Source organism: Zalophus californianus, chromosome 13 (assembly GCF_009762305.2).
Source record: "Zalophus californianus isolate mZalCal1 chromosome 13, mZalCal1.pri.v2, whole genome shotgun sequence".
Lineage (NCBI taxonomy): Eukaryota > Metazoa > Chordata > Mammalia > Carnivora > Otariidae > Zalophus > Zalophus californianus.
In genome coordinates this window covers 93,765,882-93,781,381 of record NC_045607.1, presented here as the reverse complement: position 1 = coordinate 93,781,381, position 15,500 = coordinate 93,765,882, and the positions used below count along the sequence as shown (strand labels likewise).

At 39.6% G+C, this 15,500-nt stretch overlaps 1 protein-coding gene across 6 annotated transcripts in view; it reads left to right on the top strand.

Moving 5' to 3' along the window:
* ZNF169 (zinc finger protein 169) overlaps window positions 1-15,500 on the top strand; it is a 68,582-nt gene that overhangs the window by 22,411 nt on the left and 30,671 nt on the right. For 2 of the 6 annotated variants that reach the window (XM_027615012.2, XM_027615011.2), the window contains exons 3-4: window positions 6,198-6,324; window positions 6,782-6,877. The exons of 1 other annotated variant lie outside the window; for it this stretch is intronic. In XM_027615012.2, coding sequence (XP_027470813.1) covers window positions 6,198-6,324; window positions 6,782-6,877 — 223 coding nt within the window. Of the gene's footprint in view, window positions 1-179; window positions 2,875-6,197; window positions 6,325-6,781; window positions 6,878-15,500 lie in introns of those variants that run through there. 3 more of the 6 variants (XM_027615014.2, XM_027615016.2, XM_027615015.2) reach the window with 3 other exon arrangements.

Below are 15,500 nucleotides of genomic sequence, written 5' to 3'. Positions count from 1 at the left end.
CTGACAACTATAAAATACTCCGGAAATTAAAGAAGACCTAAGTATATGGAAAGACTTTGCATGCTTATGGACTGGAAGACAGTATTGCTAAGATGACAGTACTACCCAAAGTGATCTATAGATTCAAATCAATCCCCATCAAAATACCTTTCATACCTTTTTTTTTTCTTTTTTTACAGAAATAGAAGAGACTATCCTAAAATTCATTCGGAATATCACAGGATCTTGAGTCTTACAAAACAACAAGTTTGGAGGAATCACACTGCTTGATTTCAATACTTAGTACCAAGCTACAAACAGTGGCAAAATAGGTTCTCACTGACATAAGGATAAATATATAGATCAATGGAATAGAACTGAGAGCCTGAGAAGAAAGCCTCACATATATGGTCAGTTGATTTTTGACAGGGGTGCCAAGACCATTCAACTGGAAAAGGATAGTCCATACAATGGTGCTTGGACAACTGGACACCCACACTAAAAGAACGTGTGAAATAAATTAAAAATTAGGAAGTCTGAAGAAATAAGAGATACAGTGAATAAGTATATGGAAATTTCAGAACTGAAAAATACATACCTGAAAGATAAAACTCAGTAGGTGGGCTTGCTAGCAGATTAGAGGTAACAGAAAAATCAGTGAACTAGAAAATAGAACAATAGAAATTAGCCAATCTGCACAACAGGGAGAAAATATACTGGGAAAAAATAATGAACAGAGCCTCAAAAACTGTGGGAATATAACAAAATATCTAACATTTGTGTCACTGTAGTTCTGGAAAAAGAAGTGAAGGTAGGCAGAGGCTGAAAAAATATTAGAAGAATTAATGGCTGAAAACTTCCCAAATTTGGCAACAGATGTAAACCTACAGATTCAAAAAGCTTGAACATCGGCCAAACATGACAAACCCAAAATGAAGGAAACATCTTGAAAGCAGCCAAAGAAAATGCATTTCTTATAAGGAAAAAGCTATTGGAATGGTAGTAGATGTCTCATCAAAAACCACAGAAGTTAGATGGAAGTGGTGTGATGTTCTTTAGGTGCTGGAAGAAAGGAACTGTCAATCCCAAGTCCTGTACCAAATGAAAATATCTTTCAGGAATGAAGGGAAAATCTGGACATTCTCAGATGGAGGAAAACAATTTGTCTCCAGGAGCGTGGATAGAGGCAATTTTATAAGCAAGGAAACAATAAAAGAGGGAACCTTGGAGCATTTGTGTGCAGTAAAGAGTTAACATAACAGGCTTGAGACTGCTATTCTTAGGAAATCCTGCTTGGGCTGACATTGGGATCTTGCATTTCTGGAGGGTTAGCACCATTCTCAGAACTGATAAGAATGGTTCACTGTGCCTAAAAGTATGCAAACCGTAGGGTTTGTGCTGAAAGTGCCTGTGTGACCAGTCCCCACTAAAAAAGTTTGGCACTGAGCCTCTAATGAGCTTCCTTGTTAGACAACATTTAACACACGTTATCACAAGTTCTTGGTGGAGGAGTTAAGTGGGTCATGTGTTACTCTCGTGGGAGAGGATTCTTGGAAGCTTGTACCTGGTTTCCTTTGGACTTTGTCTCTTGTACCATTTCTCTTTTGCTTTGTATCCCTTTGTACCCATGTGTACAACTATATGATGAGTCTTACAAGTCCTAGTGAATATCAAACCTGGGGGTGGTCTTGGGGACCCCTGACACAATCAAGAAGAAAGAAAACATAGGAAAAATAGGGGTAAATATAGGAGGCACTCCTCTTACACATGAATTTTCCAAACTAATTTTGATGGTTGAAACAAAAATTATTACACAGTCTGATGTGATTCTAAATATGGAGAAAGGAACTACTTAAAATTACCAGAAGGGCAAGAAGATGTAATGGGAGGTGAAGTTTCTATACTTCATTAAGCTGGAAAATGAAGATACCAGTAGACTGATTAGTTATAATGTAGCTCCTAGAGTAACCACTAAAAATGCTGTACACACCCAGAAAAACCCAAAATGTGGAGGTGTGGGAAAACCAGAGATAAAGGAATAAACTGGACCACCCTGCCCTAGGACCTCGCTGCCCTAGGCGTGGGGGGTGGGTGTCTTTTTTATGATAATCACCTATGACCAACAAAGAATAACCAGACCCTAAAAAAAAAGTAAGCTATTGAAGGTGTTATCACTAGTCCTTGCTCAATGGTGGTATCAGTAGAAATGTTCAAAGGATTTAAGTTCCCTGGTTAGCTTTCCATAAAAGATTAAGCCTAAAGGCCCTTGTTGGGAACCCTGTCAGGACCCCTCTCACTCTTGAGAGCTTTTTCTATATCTTCATTTAATAAACTTCTATCGCTTTACACACACACACACACACACACACACACACACACACACACACACACAAATGCTATACAAAGAAATACACAGAAAGCACTGGATAAATCAAAATAGAATTCTAAAAAAAAAGTCCAAGTAACCCAAAAGAAGTCAGTAAAAGAAAACGAAGCAAGAAGAAAATGATCTAAAGACACCAACCAAAAGAGACAGACTGGCATAGTAGACTAAGAAAAAAAAGAAAAAAAAAAAAACCCTATATTCTGTCTAAATGAAACTTAAGATATTATCACATAGGCAAGTTAAAAGGATAAAAAGAAACATGCAAACATTAATCAAAGGAAAGGTGGAGTGGCTTTATTAAATCAAGTAAGGTAGATTTGAGAGCAAGGAAAGTTACCAGACACAGAATGATAAAAGGGTCAATTCCAGGAAGACAGTGATCCTTCATATATATGCATCACATAACAGTTTCACCAATGTGAAGAGAAAACTCAAAGAAGAAATAGACAAATCAACTGGGAGACTTCAACACCCATCTCACAATGATGGAAATACTAGACCCCAAATCAGTAAGTTTGTCATTACTATGAACCACAGAATCTAATCTTTACAGAACACTTTACCCAACAATAGCAGAATACATATTCTTTTCAGATGCTCACAAAAACATACACCAAGATAGACATATCCTGAGCCATAAAACATAAGAATTTATTTACCTTAACAAATGTAAAGAACTGATACAGGTGTGTTCTCTGACCACAGTGAAATCAAAATTGAAATCAGTAAGAGAAAGTTGACAGAAAAGTCTGTAACACTTACAAATTAACTACACGCTTTTAAATAATACATGCATCAAAAATGAAGTTTCAAGGGAAATAAAAACATACATGAAAGAGAATGGAGAGGAAAATACAATATATCAAAGTATGTGGAATACAGCAAAAGCAGTCCTGAGAGGAAAACCTGTGGCACTGAACATGTGTGTTAGAAAAGAAGAGTCTCAAGTCAGTAAGCTTCCACCTCAGGAACCTAGAAAAATAAGAGCAAAATAAACCCAGAGGAAGCAAATAGAAGGAAATAATAGTGATAAAAGCAGAAATCAGTGAAACTGAAAATAAATAGAATAGAGAAAATCAGTTAAAGAGCTACTCTTCTGAAAACAATAACATTGAAACAACCCCTAACAATACTAAGAAAAAAAAGTAGACACAAATCACCATATCAAGAATGAAACAAAGGGACACCTGGGTGGCTCAGCTGATTAAGCGTCTGCCTTTGGCTCAGGTCATGATCCCGGAGTCCTAGGATCGAGTCCCGTGTTGGGCTCCCTGCTCAGCAGGGAGTCTGCTTCTCCCCCATCTCATGCTCTCTCTTTCTCTCAAATAAATAAAATCTTAAAAAAGAATGAAACAAAGGCTATCACTACATACTCTGAAACCACCAAAAGAATATTCACCTGTAAATCTCACAACTTAGACAAAATGAACTGCTTCCTTGAAAAACACAAACTACCAAAACCCACCCAATTTGGAATAATTTGAACAGCTCTGTAACTATCAAGGAAGTCTACTTTGCAATCTAAAAATTCCTACAGAAGAACTCTATGGGCCCAGGTGTTTTTACTGTGGAATTCTGCCAAATCTTTAAAGAAGACTTAACACCAGTGCTACATGATTTCCTCCAGAAAATAGAAGAGTAAACACTTCCCAATTCGTTCTATGGAGAAGGTATTAGGTTGATATCAAAATAATTATGTGCTATTACCAAGTACAATTTACTTTAGGAATGCAAGACTAGTTCCATATTTGAAACTTAGTGTAATCCACCATATTAACAGATTAAAAAGAAAAACCACATGATTGTATCATTTGATGTAATAAAAGCATTTATTTCAGAGAATTCAATAACCATGGTGGAAAAAAAAAAGTCTTAGAACAAAAGGAATTCAGGGGAACTCTATTTGAGTAGGGACATCTACCAAAAAAAATCTATATCTAACATTTTTTTTCCTCAGTAAGGCCTTTCTTGGCCACTTATCTAACATTTTTTTTTTACTGTTGATGTATACATAACATAAAATTTACTGTTTTAACCAATTTTAAATGTACACTTCAGTGGTAATAATCACACTGTTGTGAAACCGTCCCCATCTTCCATCTCCAGCACTGTTTCATCTTTGCAAACTGGAACTCTGTCCATTAAAAACTGACTCATTCCCCACTCCTCCCAACTCTTGGTAACCTCTGTTTTACTTTGTCTCTAAGGTCTGTGTACCAGCTATAAGTGAAATCAAACACTCTTTGTCCTGTGACTGGCATATTTCAATTAGATAATATTTTCAAGGCTAATTCTCGATGTAGAATATATCAGAATTTCCTTGCTTTTTATGGCTGAATATATGCTACTGTATGCATATAGCACATTTTCTTTTATCTGTTGAGGGACATTTGAGCTATTGTGAATAATGCCATTAAGGACTTTGGTGTACAAGTATAAAGTGGTAGATATAGCTGGGAGTGGAATTGCTGGGTCATAGGGTCAGCTGTACGTTTAATGTTTGAGGAGCTGCTGGACTCTTCCACAGAAACAACACCATTTTACATTTCCCACCAAAAATGCACAAAGGTTCCAGTGTCTCCCCACACCCTGCCAGAACTTGTTCTTTCCCTTTCCTTTGGTAATACCTATCCCAGTGGGTATGGCACGGCATCTCATTGTGGAATAGTATTCTTAATGCTGTGAGACATAACACTTTCCTCCTATGTGAAGAATAAAGCAAGGATGTCTGCTTTCACCACTCATTCTTTAGTATGCTAGAAGTAATGTAATAAAGCAAGAAGAGGAAAGAGAAAGCATACAGATTTATATAAGGGAAGAAATAAATCTGTTCCTATATGCAGATGCCATGCTTGTCTATGTAGAAAATCTCAAGGAATCTAGGAGGGAAAAAAATCATAGAACTAAGTGAGTTCAGCCAGGCTGCAGGATTAAGGTAAACATAGAGACAGTTGTATCTCTATGTCCTAGCAATGAACACAGTGTCGCTGAAATTAAAAATATAATACCATTAGAAGTACTTAAAGAAGTTCTTAGGTGTCAATCTAAAAAAAAAATATGGATTTTTTTTTTTAAAGATTTTATTTATTTGAGAGAATGAGATAGAGCACGAGAGGGGAGAGGGTCAGAGGGAGAAGCAGATTCCCCGCTGAGCAGGGAGCCCGATGCGGGACTCGATCCCAGGACTTCAGGATCATGACCTGAGCTGAAGGCAGTCGCTTAAACTACTGAGCCACCCAGGTGCCCAAACATACATGGATTTGTATGCTGAAAACCACAAAATGCTGATGAAAGAAATTAGAGAACATCTCAGTAAATGGAGAGACATACCATGTTCGTGGATTTGAAGAGTCAACATAGTAAAGATGTTAGGTCTCCTCAAATTGATATAAAGGTTTAATGCAAATCTTATCAAAATTCCAACAAGGTTTTTTTGTTAGATATAAAGATTCTAAAATTTATATGGAAAGGACATGTCTTAGAATAGCTAAAATAACCTTTAAAATGAAGAATAATGTGGGAGGAATCGGTCTAGCTGATTTCAAGACTTACTCTATAGGTAATCAAAACTGTGTTTTTGACAGCATCATAGACATAAGATCAAGAGAAGAAAGGAGAGGTCCGCCAATTAGACCCATGAGCAATGTGAAAAGGGGATTAATAGTCTTGAACACATGGCACTAGAGTTTGGGTTAAAAGCAGGATCCGTGAATCTCACCAGAGTGCCCCACACCAGCATTCTTCCTGATTTGGCCCTGGTTAGTGGCTTAGGTTAGGTTGACTAGTGCATGTGGCTGGCTTCTGGGTGAACCGGAATGTGTTTGTGTTTCAGGCATTAATGGCCTTCAGGGATGTGGCTGTGGCCTTCACTCAGAAGGAGTGGAAGTTACTGAGTCCTGCTCAGAGGACCCTGTATCGGGATGTAATGCTGGAGAACTACAGCCACTTGGTGTCACTGGGTAAGGACGGCTTGTCTCAGGTGTCAGACTGCCTGTGGGCACCTTAAGATTTTATGTAACAGCCACCATGCTTTTGGCTCAGAAAGAAAAATAGTATTTTCTCTATATCCCCAGAGAATGTGTGGATTCTGTAGAGCTGAAAGAGTGAAGGTGTATTTGGGAGGGTCTGACACTGAATTGCCAGGCCTTTTCTGAGGCTGGGTCCCTCCTCCAAAGTGGTTTTACCTCAAATGTGGGAATACTAGTATGCACTTAACCACAGAGGAGAATTAGTGTACTGCCTTTAGATCCGGGATCCCCCCTTGCTTTAGTCATCATTTCTCAGCACTCAGCCTTTGCGCATCCCCCTGCTTCCCTGCCCCCTTGTGGGTTATTGCATTCGCCTGTTGACTGAGTTCTGCCACAGCCTCTTAAACCACTAACCCAGGGTCCCCTTGGTTTCTTTCCCTGTGAGTAGGAATTGCCTTTTCCAAACCCAAACTCATCACACAGCTGGAGCAAGGGGATGAGCCCTGGAGAGAGGAGAGTGAATGTCTTCCGGACCTTTGTCCAGGTGAGTGGGAAGCAGTGGGCAGACGAGGAGACTGGGCAGTGAGGCGCTCAGCAGATGAGGAAGGAGAGCCCATGAACTTCTGGGAGGGCTTTTCTCCAGGCCTTCCTTCCATGCCATCCCGCTCACCCAGAGAGGGCTTCCCTGGCAGCCTCATTCCACTCTCCACTGGTATCTCTTTTCCAGCACCTTTTCTAGTTCTCTGATCTCCCTGTTCTTGGGCTTTTGTTGGTTGGCCTCATATTCTGCATAGCATTTGCCCTCGGAGACTAAGTCTGCTGCCCTTGAGAGACACTGTCCAGTTTCTGTTCTTAACCTGGTAACTTCTTAGTGCAGCGGTTCTACCCCATAAATCCCCATAACCTTGTTTCTTTTATGATGAATTATTTAAGATTACAACAGGATGTGTAGAACTGTATGATGAGTGCCTGTTGTGTACCTTCCCTGTGGTCTAAGAAACAGACCTAAGACCAGAAAACAGTCCCTGCCCCTTCCCTGGTGTGTCCTGCTTCCCCACCGTACCCGAGAATCCAGCTTCTGCATTAGCTTATTCTCATTGTGCCTCGATCCTTTTTTCCCATCCGATGGTTCCTTCAACCATATAGTGTTGTTTTGCATGTTTATAAATTTCCTTGTATATAGTATTGTAATGTACACATCCTTCTGGAAAATGCTTTTTTACCGACTTTATGTGAGAATCATGTTAAAATGTGTAGATTTAGTTTATACTTTTAAAAACTTATACTGATTCCATTATATGAATATTTCTATTTCAATGCAGTTGAATTATCAGTTCCCTTCTTTTGGACATTTATTTCCAATTTTTGGTTATTAAATGATGCCACTATATATTCTTGTTACTTCCGTGGAAACAAGGGCAAGTTTCTCCAGGATGCATACCTAGGAGCACAGTAGCTGGTCGTTAGGCACGGGTAGCCTAGAGGTTCTTGTTCCACATCCTCACCAATACTAGGTATTGTCGTACCTCGTTTTCCACTCATCTCTTCCCTTTGCAGTGAAACCTCAGAGGGGCTTTGCTTTTCAGGGAGCAGGAGTATCTTTTCCTATGTTGTTTGGCCATTGGTATTAACTCTTTGGTGATTTGCCTGTTCAAAGAGTTGCCCTGCTTTTCATTTGGGTTGTTTCTGTTACTGATTGTAGAAATTCCATATAAATTCAGGGAACATTCACATCTTTAATGCAATGGGAATTAATTTTATGTGAATGTCTAGAGGTAAGAATACAAAATTTTTTTTCCTGCTTTATCTTTTTTATTCTTTTATTTTTAACATTCCTGGCATTTTATTTTGTTTCTAAATACAACCATGTATCTGGACTTGTGCTTTATACCTAACTCAGTGCTTTTGTCTTTAAGGGGAACTATTATATGAGCTATAATTATGGTGTAACATAAAAATATGGTATAAGGTATTACAGTGTAATAGTTAAGGGATAATTATGAGATATATTATCAAAACATAATAGACTACACATATTTATTTATTTGAGAGAAAGAGAGAACGAGAGAGAGTGAACATGAACAGGGGTGAAGGGGGGCAGAGAGAGCAGCAGACTCCCCGCTGAGCAGGGAGCCTGATGTGGGGCTTGTCCCAGGACCTTGGGATCATGACCTGAGCCAAAGGCAGACGCTTAACTAAGCCACCCAGGCACCCCTAGACTACACATATTTAAAGCATAAAATGTATAAAGTTTTGATATATGTACACCACTATGAAACCATTGCCACAATCCAAATACCAAGCATACCTGTAACCCCAAAGTTTCCTTGTGCCTTATTATAATCCCTGTCTCCTGTCCGTCCCTGTCTTACGCGCCTCTCCTCCTCCTCCCTATACCCAGGTAACCACTGATCTGCTTTCTATCATTATAGATTTGTTCACATTTTCTAGAATTAATATAAATTGAACAATACAGAATATATACCAGATTCTTTCACTCAACGTAGTTATTTTGAATTTCATCCATAATGTGGTGTATATCATAGTTCATTTCTTTTTATTGCTGAATAGTATTCCATTATATAGATACCGCAATTTAACAATTCACCTATTGAAAGACATTTGAGTAGTCTCCAGTTTTGACAAATACAAGTAAAATAAGTGTGAACACTCATGACAAGTCTTTCATTACTTTTGGATAAATACTTAGGACTGGAAAGGCTGGGTTGTAGGATAGTGTACATTTAGCTTTTTACAGAACTCAAAAACTGTTTTCCAAACTGGCTATACCATTCACATTCCCACCAGCAGGGTATGAGGGTTCCAGATGCTCCACATCTTTTTCAAAACTTGGTATTGTTACTTTAATTTTGGGCATTCACATAGCTGTGTAGTGGCATCTGTGTTTTCCTTGACATTTACCTAGTGATTGATGATGTTGAGAATCTTTTCATGGGCTTTTTAGCATCTGTATATATCTTTGGAGAAATGTATTCTTGAATCATTTGCCTATGTAACAATTTGGTTTTTTTTTTTTTTTTATGACGTTATGTTAGTCACCATACAATACATCATTAGTTTTTGATGTACTGATCCACGATTCATTGTTTTCGTATAACACCCAGTGCTCCATGCAGTACGTACCCTCCTTAATACCCATCACCAGGCTAACCCATTCCTCCACCCCTGTCGCCTCTAAAACCCTGTTTGTTTCTCAGAGTCCATAGTCTCTCATGGTTCATCTCTCCCTCCGATTTCCCCCCCTTCATTTTTCCCTTCCTTCTCCTAATGTCCTCCATGCTGTTCCTTATGTTTCACAGATAAGTGAAACCATATGATAATTGACTTTCTCTGCTTGACTTATTTCACGTAGCATCATCTCCTCCAGTCCCATCCATGTTGATGCAAAAGTTGGGTATTCATCCTTTCTGATGACTGAGTAATATTCCATTGTATACATGGACCACATCTTCTTTATCCGTTCATCTGTAGAAAGGCATCTTGACTCTTTCCACAGTTTGGCCACTGTGGACATTCCTGCTATGAACATTGGGGTGCATATGGCCCTTCTTTTCACTACATCTGTGTCTATGGGGTAAATACCTAGTACTGCAATTTCTGGGTCATAGGGTAGCTCTATATTTAATTTTTTGAGGCACCTCCACCCTGTTTTCCAAAGTGGCTGTACCAACTTGCATTCCCACCAGCAGTGTAAGAGGGTTCCCCTTTCTCCACAACCTCACCAACTTCTGTTGTTTCTTGCCTTGTCAGTTTTTGCCACTCTAACTGGTGTAAGGTGGTATCTCAGTGTGGTTTGGATTTGAATTTCCCTGATGACTAATGATGATGAACATTTTTTTCATGTGTCTGTTAGCCATTTGTATGTCTTCTTCGGAGAAGTGTCTGTTCATGTCTTCTGCCCATTTTTTGACTTGACTTTTTGTTTTTTGGGTGTTGAGTTTGAGAAATTTTTTATAGATCTTGGATACCAGCCCTTTATCTGAGGTGTCATTTGCAAATATCTTCTTCCATTCTGTGCATTGCCAATTTGTTTTGTTGATGGTTTCCTTTGCTGTGCAGAAGCTTTTTATCTTGATGAAGTTCCAAAAGTTCATTTTTGCTTTTGTTTCACTAATCCTTGGAGATGAATTTTGAAAGAAGTTGCTGTGGGCGATGTCAAAGAGGTTACTGCCTATGTTCTCCTCTAGGATTTTGATGGATTCCTGTCTCACATTGAGGTCTTTCGTCCATTTTGAGCTTATCTTTGTGTATGGTGTTAGAGAATGGTCGAGCTTTATTCTTCTATATATAGCTGTCCAATTTTCCCAGCACTGTTTATTGAAGAGACTTTTTTCCATTGCATATTTTTTCCTGCTTTGTCGAAGATTATCTGACCATGGAATTGAGGGTCCATATCTAGGCTCTCTATTATGTTCCATTGTGTATATGTCTGTTTTTGTGCCAGTACCATGCTGTCTTGGTGATCACTGTTTTGTAATATAGCTTGAAATCGGGCAAGGTCATGCCTCCAGCTTTTACTTTTTCAGGATTTCCTTGGCAATTCGGGGTCTTTTCTGATTCCATACAAATTTTAGGATTGTTTGTTTCAGCACTTTGAAAAATGTCACTGTAATTTTGATCGGGATGGTATTAAAGGTATAGATTGCTCTGGGTAGCATAGACATTTTAACAATGTTTATTCTTCTGATCCATGAGCATGGAATATTTTTCCATCTTTTTGTGTCTTCTTCAGTTTCTTTCATGAGTGCTCTGTATTTCCTAGAGTATAGATCCTAACCTCTTTGGTAAGGTTTATTCCCAGGTTATCTCATGGTTTTTGGTGCTATTGTAAATGGAATCGTTTCTCTAATTTCTCTTTCTACAGTTGCATTGTTACTGTATAAAAAAGCGACTGACTTCTGTGCATTGATTTTGTATCCTGCCACATTACTGAATTGCTGTATGAGTTCTAGTAATTTGGGGGTGGAGTCTTTTGGGTTTTCCACCTCAAGTATCATGTCGTCTGTGAAGAGAGAGAGTTTGGCAAAGGCCAATCTGAATACCTTTTATTTCTTTTTGTTGTCTGATTGCTGTTGCTAGGACTTCTAGTACTATGTTGAACAACAGTGGTGAGAGTGGGCATCCTTGATGTGTTCCTGATCTTAAGGGAAAGGCTCTCATCTTTTCCCCATTGAGGATGATATTCGCTGTGGGTTCTTCATAGCTGGGTTTTATGAACTTGAGAAATGTTCCCTCTATCCCTATACTCTGAAGAGTTTTAGTCAGGAAAGGATGCTGTATTTTGTCAAATGATTTTCTGCATCTATTGAGAGGACCATATGGTTCTTCTCTGTCCTCATTAATGTGTTCTATCACATTGACTGATTTGCGAATGTTGAACCACCCTTGCATCCCGGGGATAAATCCCACTTGGTCATGGTGGATGATCCTTTTAATGTATTGTTGGACCCTATTAGCTAGGATTTTGTTGAGGATTTTGGAATCCATATTCATCAGGGATATCGGTCTGAAATTCTCCTTTTTGATGGGGTCTTTGCCTGGTTTGGGGATTAAGTAATGCTGGCCTCACCGAATGAGTCTGGAAGGTTTCCTTCTGTTACTGTTTTTTAAAACAGCTTCAGGAGAATAGGTATTATTTCTTCTTTGAATGTTTGGTAGAGTTCCCCAGGGAATCTCTCAGGCCCTGGACTCTTGTTTTTTGGGAGGTTTTTGATCACTGCTTCAATCTTGTTACTGGTTATTGGCCTATTCAGGTTGTCAGTTTCTTCCTGTTTCAGTCTTGGCAGCTTATAGGTTTCCAGGAAGGCCTCCATTTCATCCAGATTGCTCAGTTTATTGGCATATAGTTGTTGATAAGAATTTCTAATAATTGTTTCTATTTCCTTGGTGTTAGTCGTGATCTCTCCCCTTTCATTCGTAATTTTATTAATTTGGGTCCTTTTTTCTCTTGGATGAGTCTGGCCAGTGGTTTATCGATCTTACTAATTCTTTCAAAGAACCAACTTCTAGTTTCATTGATCTGATCTTTGTTTCTAATTCATTGATCTCTGCTCTAATTTTAATTATTTCTCTTCTAATGCATGGCTTAGGCATCGTTGCTTTTTCTCTAGTTCTTTAAGGTGGAGAGTTAGTTGGTGAATTCGGGATTTTTCTATTTTTTTGAGTGAGGCTTGGATGGCTATGTATTTCCCCCTTAGGACCGCCTTTGCAGTATCCCATAGGTTTTGGACCGATGTATTTTCGTTCTCGTTGGTTTGCATGAATTATTTAAGTTCTTCTTTGATTTCCTGGTTGACCCAGACATTCTTGAGCAGGGTGGTCTTTAGCTTCCAAGTGTTTGAATTTCTTCCAGATTTTTTCTTGTGGTTGAGTTCCAGTTTTAAAGCATTGTGGCCTGAGAAAATGCAGGGAATAATCTCAGTCTTTTGGTATTGGTTGAGATTTGTGACCCAGTATGTGGTCTGTTCTGGAGAAAGTTCCATACGCACTCGAGAAGAATGAGTATTCTGTTGTTTTAGAGTGGAATGTTCTGTATATATCTATGAGGTCCATTGGGTCCAGTGTGTCATTCAAAACTCGTTTCTTTGTTGATTTTCTGCTTAGATGATCTGTCTGTTGCTGAGAGTGGAGTATTGAGGTCTCCTACAATTAACGTATTGTTATCAATATGACTCTTTATTTTGGTTAACAGTTGGCTTATGTAGATGGCTGCTCCCATGTTGGGGGCATAGATATTTACAGTTGTTAGATCTTCTTGATGGATAGACCCTTTAAGAACAATATAGTGTCCTTCTGTGTCTCTAACTACACTCTTTAGCTTAAAATCTAATTTGTCTGATATAAGAATTGTTACCCCAGCTTTCTCTTGAGGTCCGTTGGCATGGAAGATGGATCTCCATCCCTTCACTTTCAGTCTGGATGTATCTTTAGGTTCAAAATGAGTCTCTTGTAGACAGCATATGGATGGGTCCTGTCTTTTTATCCAGTCTGCAACCCTGTGCCCTTTTATGGGAGCATTTAGGCAGTTCACGTTGAGAGTGATTATTGAAAGATATGAATTTGTCATCATGTTGCCTGTGAAGACCTTGTTTTTATAGATTGTCCCTGTATATTTTTGTTGTATATCACTTTTCGGATCTTTCTCCTTTTATAGAACCCCCCCTTAATATTTCTTGCAGGGCCGGCTTCGTGGTCACATATTCTTTCAGTTTCTGCAGGTCTTGGAAGCTCTGCCTCTCTCCATCCATTTTAAATGACAGCCTTGCCAGATAAAGTATTCTTGGCTGCATGTTCTTCTCGTTTAGTACCCTGAATATGTCTTGCCAGGCCTTTCTGGCTTGCCAGGTCTCTGTGAATAGGTCTGACGTTATTCTGATGTTCCTCCCTCTCTACGTAAGGAATCTCTTCCTTCTAACTGCCCTTAAGATGGTTTCCTTGGTTCTAAGATTTGCAGGTTTTACTATTACATGCCAGGGTGTAGGCGTGTTTTCCTTGATCTTTGGAAGGGTCCTCTCTGCCTCTAGGACATGAATGTTTCATTCCCCAGATTAGGGAAGTTCTCAGCTACGATTTGCTCAGATATATCTTCTAGTCCTCTCTCTCTCTCTCTCCACCCCGTCAGGGATTCCAATAATTCTGACATTGGAATGTTCCATGGTGTCACTTACTTCTCTGATTCTATTTTCATGGATTTTGAGTTGTTTCTCCTGGCCTCTCTTCCTTTCTTCTCTTTTAATTGGTCTTCTAGATCACTAATTCTTTCTTCTACCTCGCTTACCCTAGCTGTTAGATTATCTAGTTTAGATTGGATCTCATTGATAGCATGTTTAGGTTCTGCCAATTCAGCTTTCATTTCTGCCCTTAGAGACTCTATGTTGCCATTAATCGATTTCTGCATTCTTGCTATTGTCTGCAGAATTGCTATCCTGAATTCCATCTCTGACATCTTGATTCTATCTGTATCCTTTTGTAAATCTGTGGCAGAGGTCTGAGTCTCTGAGTCCTTTCTATTTTGGGGATTCCTCCTCCTAGTCATTCTTTTGAGGGGTGGTTGAGGGAATGTACAGAGTCCAAATTATTGACCACAACCCAAGCAAGATGCACCTGTTTTATAGGGACCTTAGGGTTGTCAGCCTCTTGTTCTCTCAGCCTGTCTTCTGGGGGAGGGGCCTGCCATGCTGTTACTCAGGCAACCCTTTTTGGGCAGAGTTGCCCTGCCTGCTGTGGCAGGTGATGGGCTCAGTGAAAACCAGTTTTTTGGGACTTTTGTTCTTTGGAGGCTTTCCGTGGTGGCTTTCCACATCTCTTCTGAGAGAGCAGAAGAGATCGTTTCCAACCCTCTGCCTCAGAGCAGAGAGATGACAGTCTGTTCCTCAGTGAGCTCTCCAGGCCACACTATCTCCTTTTCTGTTTGTGCTGCTCTAAACTGTAGCGTCCTGGATTGTGCGCCCCTCAGCAGCGCTCCCAGTCCTCGCCTCCAGGTTGGGGCACGTCTCTGCCCTTTGTGCTTTTAAAACCGCCAGCTGCCCCCAGTTTGCCTGTGTGGCCCCGCTGCTCTGGGTTTCAATCCGGGGGTCTGCCCAAAGTCCTTTCCCTGCCACTGCCAATCTGCGAGTCTGCCCTGTCCCCAGCACGGGAGGCTATCACCTCCCGGTGGTGTGGGGTCCCCACAGCTCCCTCCTCCTGCCGTTTATCATCTGATATGTGCCCGCAGAATCATGACTTCCCACTTCATGCCTCAAAAACACCCCCCTGCGATATTCTGTTTATAGAGATCCAGATATATCTTCTTACATCTCAGGCTGATTTCGTAGGTGTTCAGAGTGGTCTGGTAGATATCCAGCTCAATTTTGGAGACCAGTTGGAATAGGGTCCCCTACTCCTCCGCCATTGTTTCCTCCCCCCCATTCTTTTAATAGTGTCTTTCAAAGAGGAATTCTTAATTTTGATGAAAGCTAATATTCAGTTTTTTATCTAATGAATTGTACTTTTGGTAGTGTATTTAAGAAATCTTTGACCTAAGTTGAAACAGACTTTCATATATTTTTTTCTTTTAGAAGTGTTATAATTTTTGTTTTATATTTACCTCTATAATCTATTTTGAGTAAATTTTTATACTTAGTACCGGCTCTGGATTTAAGTATATT